This window comes from Nicotiana attenuata, chromosome 1, assembly GCF_001879085.1.
Source record: "Nicotiana attenuata strain UT chromosome 1, NIATTr2, whole genome shotgun sequence".
Classification (NCBI taxonomy): domain Eukaryota; kingdom Viridiplantae; phylum Streptophyta; class Magnoliopsida; order Solanales; family Solanaceae; genus Nicotiana; species Nicotiana attenuata.
Window position 1 is genome coordinate 65,232,334 of NC_031989.1, and position 10,139 is coordinate 65,242,472.

The following is a 10,139-nucleotide window of genomic DNA, read 5'->3' on the forward strand; positions in this document are numbered from 1 at the left end:
TGTTTCAAACAAAGAAAAACTTCTGAGTTTAAACATGGTGGCTGGTTTGTGACCTTGGCCTTGAGGTCTATCGCTCTTTCACTTGCCATGATAACTTTGATTTCCACTTGGAAACCTTGCTTGTTATTGGTTAACCACTTTCTCTGTCTACCTTATCACATAAAATACCTTTGATCCGTTCAAACCCAACACCCTCTATCTGTTGCATTGTTCATGAATTGACATATACCGAACCTTTGTATTTTACATGAATCCCAAAGCACGTTGATTGTTACCAACTCAGTGTGCCTCCTGTTCTTACTGGCCTTGGCCTTGAGGTCTGTTGCTCCCTCACTTGCCATGATAATCTTTGATTCCCATTTGGAAAACCTTGCTTGTTATTGGTTAACCACTTTCTCTGTCAACCTTATCACAAGAAATACCTTTGATCCGTTCAAACCCAACACCCTCTATCTGTTGCATTGTTCATGAATTGACATATACCGAACCTTTGTATTTCACATGAATCCCAAAGCACGTTGATTGTTACCGACTCAGTGCGCATGCTGTTCTTTCCTGACTTATGCCACTTTGATGTGCTAGCCAGATCCCGTTTTGTGCAATTAGAAAGCTGGTGGCAAATTTTGAAGTCATTTCTCACTTGTTCTAACTAAACAGACTTAGGAAGAGGAAGTAAACAAGACAAAAGGAACAGAGTAAAGGACAATGGGAAGAGATGATTCGTAACAAGAAAACTACAAAGTAGAAACTTATCAGATGTGAATACCAACTCTAATGACCATGACATGCACCCTTTGGATTAAGTGGCCTAATTTGTCAAGCAAGTCTAATGTTCAACTCTTGTTGCATCTGTAAGTCGTGAAACTGGGCTTTAGTGCTCCGATTATCCAATCTGATTCGCGATCCTTATTCGACTTGTAGTGCCCGAAAGGTTTTCACCATCAAGCCTCTCTCATTTTGTTCTTTCTCTCTACTCACCGTTGCCTTATGGTGCCTGTGAAGGTTTTCACCAATAAGACTCTCTCATGTTGTTCTTTTCTTCTTATTTCCTCAAATTCTGCGGATGACAAGGCATTAACCATGGTAAAAACATCATATACTCTTGGCATGTCTAAACTCAGCACTCTCAAAGATTATCTGGAGGTCTTTTTTCGACTGTAATGTGGCTTTTGGACAGGGTTAGAAAGAAAGGATATCATAGAGGCTCAAAATAATTAAGACAACAGGGTTAATTTATTTACAACTTTTGGAATCCATTCTAAAAACTTTGGCCCAATTTCTAAAACAAGGGAATTTGATTCTTCTTTTTTTTTCTTTTTCTTTTGATGGAGTTACTACGAAAGACTGCCCCACTTTCGACTTCGTGGGATTATGAAATATTTTATTTGGTAGGACCGAACTGTAAGGCTGCCTACGTATCTTGTGGTGACAAGAATCTGGTCAAACGTAGTTCACAACTAATTCTTGTTTGTTTTTTGTTTCTCTTTTTCTTTTCCTTCATTTTTCCTTTTTTTCTTTTCTTTCTTTTTTTTTCTTTTTTTGTCTTTTTTTGTCTTTTTTTCGTTTGGAATGAACTTTCTAAAACAAACCTATGGGGACATGAATATTTTTCTTTTTATGACTCTAACTTGATTCCAAAAGAGGGGAGGTCAAAGAAATCAGCACATGCTCAAAGGGGTATCAAAGGGAATAAAGTGTTTGGATAGCTGAAAGAGGGCCTCCCAATCTCTAAGAATACCAAGTATAACACATGCAACTTGAAGATGGAAAATGAAGATCATGCATAGCATTGCTTTTGCAGCATTGGCATTGGTTTCATAGATATTCCTTCCACCTTTCTTTAGGCCCTTGTCAAGTACAGAGCTGTTCTTGGGTGATTTATTCTTCAAAATGGATGTGCTCCGTCAGTTTGGAGCAAACTCCCTAGGCTTTATGTTGTAACTTGAGCTGCACTTGAACTCAAAGTTGCTTGCTTCAAATTGTCTGGGAAGCACTCTCTTGTAATAAATTCTTGTCGTCCCTATTAACTTCCCCAAATTATCTACCCCAGTTTCACATAGTTCGGGCTTCAAATGATCTCAAAATGTCCGAATATGTACTTATTTCCCTCAAATGTCTATATCATCTTCAAAATTATTTCATTGCTTCATGATTACACTAACTTGTAAGACCAGGCTGAGAATTACGCATGTATGTCATGTCACTAGAGCCAGCATGAAAAGAACTATCAAAGGAAAAGAGAACTAAACAAAAAAGGACTAGAAATAACAAAAACAGGAGATTGCATTAAACAAACGGTAAAAAGGTTCGAACAACAAAACAAGCAAACTAGACTGGGGTTACAACCCTGGAACAAACCTAGACAACACTAAATGAGTTACTACGACTAAGCGAACCAGGCAAAATAAAAGGATAGAAGGGTTTGAGTCACAAGACAATATTCGGATTACAACCCTGAAATAACCCTGACAAAAGAAATGACAACAAAATGAACCACCAAGACTCCTCCCTGGCTAACCAAGAAAGGAGCATCTTTCCAATTACCTAGCTTGGCATCTTAGCCACTGAGTTCCACATCAATATCACTGGGACCTTCACCAACTTCAATCACATTGTCTTCACCAAGTGGCTCATTCGTTCCGTTGACCAACCCTTCATCATTGCAAACCATCCCAACAATTTGTGCGTTGTCACGTACCTGTAGAGGATTATGTGTGACACTTGGGGTATTACTACCTTGGACCACAATTATTCCTTCTTGAATCATTCTTTCTATTTCCCTTTTGAAAGCACGACAATCTTCAACATTGTGCCCCTGGGCATTGGAATGGTTTTCACACCTTTTAGCAGGGTCAAAGCTTCTTGCACGTGGGTCTATATAATTTAGAGGAATAGGTGCAATCATGTCGTAATGCTTTAATTTCTCAAACAAGCTTGCATAAGACTCTCCTATTGGTGTAAAATTATCTTTCAGCCTTTGATCCCATCTACACCCTTGGCTTGAATGTGGGTTATAAGGCACTTGAAAATTTTGTGGAGGCTGGTGGGGATTCTGCTATGCTCGTGCTTGCCTTTTGTAGTGACCCAGTGGCTAGACAGATGGCCGGACGTTGTTCGGAGGATAATACTGGGGTGGATTATGTGGAGCTCGGGGATATTCATGGGGTCGGTATTGAGGATGAAAGCGTTTAGCAGGAATGCCACTGGATCCTGTCGTTGGCGGGGCTCAGCACATCTTTTCTATCAATCGCGGGACTGACCCGAGCAACTTGTTCGTTCCATCTGAACAAAAGTTCCCTAAAACTTTCCTTGGGTTTCTTTTCCATCTGAGATAGGGAGGAGCGGTCTGGGACAATGTCTATATTGTACTGAAAGTGTCGCACAAAATCTTGGGCCATGTCCTCCCATGTATGCCACTTACCGACATCTTGACGAGTATGCCATTCCAAAGCTTCCCCAGTCAGGCTCTCATTGAAATACGCCATCAGCAGCTCACCTTTCCCGCCAACACTTCTCATTTCACTGCAATAACCCCTCAGATGGGCTATTGGATCTCCACGCCCATCATACAAGTTAAAGTTTAGTATTTTAAAGCCTGCGGGCAAGTGAACGTCAGGGAACATACACAGATCCTCTAAGGCAATACTCTTCTCACCTGCCAACCCTCGCATGATTCTTAAAGACTGCTCAAAGATTTTCACCTTCCTGGATATCTCATCTTGCTCCACTATCTTAGCGGGTTTTTCAGTTTCATCTGGAGGCTCAAAATGAGAAGCGTGAGAGCATGGATCTGAGACCTTGAAAGTTGGTTCTGGAGCACAGTGTTGGCATCAGGGATTTTGAACACAGTCTCGCTAGAGAATCAAGGAAAAACATGAGTGGTCAAAGGAGCGGGATATGAGGTGGTTCTGGGGGGGGGTGGATTGTGAAGAGGTTGTGGGGAGATATCTTGGACTTGTGACAGTGGCGGAATGGTGACAAAGCTTTTAGTGTAATTAGCAGGGACTGATGGTGGANTACTGCTGGGGGCTCGGGCTGCTGCGCGGTAGAAAAGGAAGTACGTGTCCTCACCATCTGCAAAAGAACAGAGTAGGAAGATAATCAGTATTTTGAGAAACAGTATCGCACGACAGGAAAGAACAAAAGTGAAACTTTTCCTAACTCCGTAGCCTCTGGGGGATAAATACAGACGTCTCCGTACCGATCCCTCAGACTCTACCAAGTTTGTCCGTGAGTAGCGAGACCTATGCAACCTAGAGCTCTGATACCAACTTGTCACGACCCGGATTTCCCACCCTCGGGAGTCGTGATGGCGCCTACTAATAGGAGCTAGGCAAGCCAATTAATTTAACACTTCTCTCAACATCATTAACAGTATAAAGAAGAACGAGGCAATTAATATAAAAAGCGGAAGTCTCGAAACATAAATAACAGAAACCAAGTGCGGAAATTCAAATACACCTCTACTCAGATCTGGTGTCACTAACTCACGAACTTCTATTGAATGCTAAATACAAAGTCTGAATAAGAATACAGTACTGTCTGATCCGATACAAGGGAAGTCAAACGAAAGACAGAGATAAGAGAGACTCCGGGCCATGCGGACGCCAGCAAGGCTACCTCGGAAATCTCCGGACTGAAGTAAGCTCCCAACGCTCCTACTGCTGTCCAAAAGCTCCTGCTCCGGTACTATGATCTGTGCAAAAAGCACAGAAGTGTAGCATCAGCACAACCGACCCTATGTGCTGGTAAGTGCCTGGCCTAACCCCGGCGAAGTAGTGACGAGGCTAGACAGGACCTACCAAAAACAACCTGTGCAGATATATATATAAAAAGGCAACAGAAATAACAACAGAGAACATCAACTAAAAAGGGTAAGGGGGCATGCTCGGGGAAAATACAGTGAATACAGATCAACAGATATAACGACGAAACTATCTCAATACCATAGCTCATATATAAGTGGTCGGCGCGCCACACGATCCCATTTCTTAATTCATAAGTGGATGGCGTGCCACACGATCCCATTTCATAATATATAAGTGGTTGGCGTGCCACACGATCCCATTTCATAATATATATATAAGTGGTCGGCGTGCCACACGATCCCATTTCATAATATATAAGTGGTCGGCGTGCCACACGATCCCATTTCATAATAAATATACATATAATCTTTCTAAAGGAGGCCCCATTAGGGGGAATTCAACAACATAACGGTTTAACCCAGCAAGGGTACAACTAACAGCCCAAATATCCCGGCAAGGGAGCAACAACAATAATAGACTACGTGTCCCGGCAAGGGAAAAGTCACAACACTTTCTCTTTTAATCACTTCTTTCTCAATTATCAAATTCTAGTTCGAGACAACGATCCAATAATATACCAATCGCAATTCCTCCTCAACCCTTCACATTATAGGAAACGTAGCAATTAAACTAGAAAGATGTTTCACAAAGTCCGGTTCAAACACAGTTAAGACCCACGGTCATGCTAGACTCCGGTGTATAGATAACCGTCACCATACCTATACATCGTACTCTTCATTTAGCAATTAGCAAATAATATCCTAATCCTATTCCCTCTAATCAAAGTTAGAACAAACACTTACCTCGGTCCAAGAATAGCAATCAACTCTCCAATACCGCCTTTCCTCTACAATCCGACTCCGAAACAACGATATCTAGGCATAATCAATTCAATAATATCAAATAAGACTCAAAAACAAAATCCCATAGCCTAGAAATGAAGTCCCTAGCATTCTTCCAAAAATACCAAAATTCGACACCGGTCCCACATGGTCCAAACATGAGGCTCGGACCAAAACCCAATCACCCATAACCCCAGGAGTTCAAATATATAATTTGTTTTAAGATTCGACCCCAAATTGAGGTTGAATCACCCAAAATTCTCAAAACCCTAACTCTACCCAAAACCCCTAATTTCTACTTTGATTTCATGATTTAGGGCTAGGAATTTAGTAATTAATAGAGGAAATTGAAGAAAACAAGTTGAACAATGCTTACCCAAGAAGTTTTGATGAAAGGGAGCTTCAATGGACGCCTAAGTGCTTGGAGAAGAAAGGAGTTCGTGTATTTTATGAAAATCCCGAGCTACTGTTCTGTTTTTAACTTAAAAATTCGCTGGGCAAAATTGCCCTTCGCGTTCACGGGAGAGGGGCCGCGTTCGCGAAGGGTAAACTGGGTAAGCTACCGCGATCGCGTGGAGACAGACGCGAATGCGTAGAAGGAATTTGCTGGGGTCCAGGAACTGTTCTATGCGAACGCGTGGGACTTCACGCGAACGCGAAGGGGAAAAGGAGACTCACCCCTCAGGTTCAAATAACCCTATTCGAACGCGGGGCTGGAACGCGATCGCGAAGAAAGAGGGAGTAAGGCATCGCGAAAGCGGGATGAAGAACGCGATCGCGAAGAGGAAATGGGCTCTGCAACAGCTGAAGCAAAATCTGCTATTTTTCTAAGTGTATAAACACCCGGAACCACCTCCAATTCACTCCCGAGCCCTCGGGGCTCCTAACCAATCACACACACTAACCCAATAACATCCTACGAACTTACTCGAGCGATCAAATCGCAAAATAACATCAAAAATCATTGAATCACGCCTCAAGATCATCATTTTCATTTCAACTTCATAACTTCAAATTTTAGATATTTAGGTCCGAAACACGTCAAACGACGTCCGATTTCGACCAAACTTTAGAGAAAGCGCTTAACACATATTTAAGACTTGTACCGGGCGTCGGAACCAAAATACGAGCCCGATACCATAGTCTTTTAATCAATTTTCATTTCCATTTTCCTTAATAATTTCAGAAAAATAATTTCACAGAAAAATTCATTTGTCGGGCTCTCGACCTCGGAATTCGACTCCGGGCATATGCCCGAGTATCATATTTTCCTATGGACCCTCCGGGGCCGTCAAATCACGGGTCCGGGTCCGTTTACCAAAAATGTTGACCAAAGTCAACTTTAATCATTTTAAAGCCACATTTTGAAATTTTTCACAGAACTTAACATATAAGCTTTCCGGCTACGCGCCCAGACTGCGCAAGCAAATCGAGGCAAGCAAAAATGAGGTTTTCAAGGCCTCGGAAGCACGGAAAAAGAGAGAAATCCGGTGATGACCCCTTTGGGTCGTCACATTCTCCACCTCTAAAACAACCGTTCGTCCTCGAACGGACAAAAGAAAGAAGTACCTGAGTCGGGAAATGGATGAGGATAACGGCTCCGCATATCAGACTCGGACTCCCAGGTCGATGCCTCCGGAGGCTGACCTCTCCACTGGACACGCACTGAAGGAAAACTTTTTGACCTCAACTGTCGAACCTGCCGCTCTAGAATAGCTACCGGCTCCTCCTCGTAAGACAGATCCTTGTCCAACTGGACAGTGCTGAAATCTAACACGTGGGCTGGATCGTCGTGATACCTCCGAAGCATGGACAAATGAAACACTGGATGCACGGCTGATAAGCTGGGTTGCAAGGCAAGTCTGTAAGCCACCTCTCCCACTCGATCGAGAATCTCAAATGGGCCAATGAACCTAGGGCTAAGCTTGCCCTTCTTCCCAAATCTCATCACGCCCTTCATAGGCGACACTCGGAGCAAGACCCGCTCACCAATCATGAAAGCTACTTCTCGAACCTTATGATCCGCATAACTCTTTTGCCGCGACTGAGCCAAACGAAGCCTGTCCTGAATGATCTTGACCTTATCCAAGGCCTCCTGAACTAAATCTGTACCCAATAACCGAGCCTCCCCCGGCTCAAACCATCCGACTGGAGACCGACATCGCCTACCATACAACGCCTCATATGGAGCCATCTGAATGCTGGACTGGTAGCTGTTGTTGTAGGCGAACTCTGCTAAAGGCAAAAATTGGTCCCACGAGCCTCCAAAATCAATGACACAAGCTCGGAGCATATCCTCCAATATCTGAATAGTCCTCTCGGACTGGCCGTCCGTCTGAGGATGGAACGCTATGCTCAACTGAACCTGGGTGCCCAACTCCTGCTAAACTGCTCTCCAGAAGCGCAAGGTAAACTGCGTACCCCGATCCGAAATAATAGATACCGGCACCCTATGAAGGCGAACAATCTCTCGAATGTAGATCTCAGCTAACCTCTCCGATGAGTAAATGGCTGCAACAGGAATAAAATGCGCTGACTTGGTCAGCCTATCAACAATGACCCAAATAGCATCAAACTTCTTCCGAGTCATCGGAAGTCCAGTAACGAAATCCATGGTAATCCTCTCCCACTTCCACTCGGGAAGCTCAATCCTCTGAAACAAACCACCAGGCCTCTGATGCTCATACTTAACCTGCTGACAGTTCAAACATCGAGCCACATATGCAACAATATCTTTCTTCATCCTACGCCACCAATAAAGTTGCCGCAAGTCCTGATACATCTTCGCGGCGCCCGGGTGAATAGAATACTGAGAACTATGGGCCTCCGCTAAGATCAACTCTCGAATCCCATCGACATTGGGCACACAAACTCGCCCCTGCAACCTCAAAACACCATCATCATCTAAGGTCACCTTCGTGGCACCTCCACGCTGCAGCGTGTCTCTCAGGACACACAAATGGGGATCGCCAAACTGTCGATCACGGATACGCTCCAATAATGAAGAACGAGCGACCGTACAAGCTAACACTCTGCTAGGCTCAGAAATGTCCAACCTCACAAATCGATTGGCCAGGGCCTGAATATCCAAAGCAAGCGGTCTCTGGCTGACCGGAACTTAAGCAAGACTACCCATGCTGGCGGACTTCCTACTCAATGCATCGGCCACCACATTGGCTCTCCCCGGGTGGTGCAAAATAGTAACATCATAATCCTTCAATAGCTCCAACCACCTCCGCTGCCTCAAGTTCAAGTCCTTTTGCTTGAACAAGTATTGCAGACTCTTGTGATCCGTGTACACCTCACACGTCACACCATATAGGTAATGCCTCCAAATCTTCAGAGCATGAACAATGGCTGCCAACTCGAGATCATGAACCGGATAATTCTTCTCGTGGATCTTCAACTGCCTCGAAGCATAAGCAATGACTCTGCCATCCTGCATCAATACCGCACCAAGCCCAATACGGAAAGCATCACAATAAACTGTATAAGGCCCTGAGCCCGTGGGCAAAACCAATATCGGTGCCGTAGTCAGAGCTGTCTTGAGTTTCTGAAAGTTCGCCTCACACTCATCCGACCATCTGAACAGGGCACCCTTCTGGGTCAATCTGGTCATCGGGGCTGCTATGGATGAAAATCCCTCCACGAACCGGCGGTAATAACCTGCTAACCCCAAGAAACTCCGAATCTCTGTAGCTGATGCTGGTCGAGGCCAGTTCTTGACTGCCTCAATCTTCTTCGAGTCCACCTGAATACCCTCTGCTGATAACACATCACCCAGAAATGCAACCGAACTCAACCAGAATTCGCACTTCGAGAACTTAGCATACAACTGACTATCCTTCAGAGTCTGAAGAACCACTCTGAGGTGCTGCTCGTGCTCCTCCTGGCTGCGGGAGTACACCAGAATATCATCAATAAAGACTATCACGAACATGTCCAAATATGGCCTGAACACTCGGTTCATCAACTCCATGAATGCTGCTGGGGCATTGGTCAACCCAAACGACATGACCAGGAACTCATAATGCCCGTACCGAGTGCGGAATGCTGTCTTAGGGACATCAGATGCTCTAATCCTCAACTGATGGTAGCCAGATCTCAAGTGTATCTTTGAAAACACCTTTGCACCCTGAAGCTGGTCAAACAAATCATCAATCCTCGGCAGTGGATACTTGTTCTTTATCGTCACCTTGTTCAATTGCTGGTAATCAATGCACATCCTCATCGATCCATCCTTTTTCTTCACAAATAACACTGGCGCACCCCAAGGAGAAACACTAGGCCTGATAAAACCTTTCTCTAGCAAATCTTGCAACTGGTCCTTTAACTCCTTCAACTCTAGCGGGGCCATGCGATACGGCGGAATAGAAATGGGCTGCGTGCCTGGGGCCAGATCAATACAGAAATCAATATCCCTATCGGGCGGCATACCCGGCAGGTCCGAAGGGAAAACCTCGGGGAACTCCCGAAGAATAGGAACAGA

The 10,139-nt window shown here is 44.3% G+C and overlaps 1 protein-coding gene across 1 annotated transcript; it reads right to left on the bottom strand.

The window, feature by feature from the left end:
- LOC109236846 (RNA-directed DNA polymerase homolog) lies at positions 2,558-9,875 on the bottom strand. The gene is made up of 4 exons (XM_019403080.1): positions 9,456-9,875; positions 4,072-4,074; positions 3,656-3,797; positions 2,558-2,652 (listed from the first exon to the last, which is right to left on the bottom strand). Exons 1-4 carry the CDS (start codon positions 9,873-9,875, stop codon positions 2,558-2,560), a joined length of 660 nt encoding a protein of 219 aa, XP_019258625.1.

Bases quoted from the DNA above. Each gene is read 5' to 3' on its own strand.
- LOC109236846 (XM_019403080.1), bottom strand. From the start codon at position 9,875: ATGTGCATTGATTACCAGCAATTGAACAAGGTGACGATAAAGAACAAG. The intron at 2,653-3,655 runs GTGAGAAGAGTA...GCAATGATGAAG, and splicing joins AATCATGCGAGGGTTGGCAG to GGTTGGTCAACGGAACGAAT.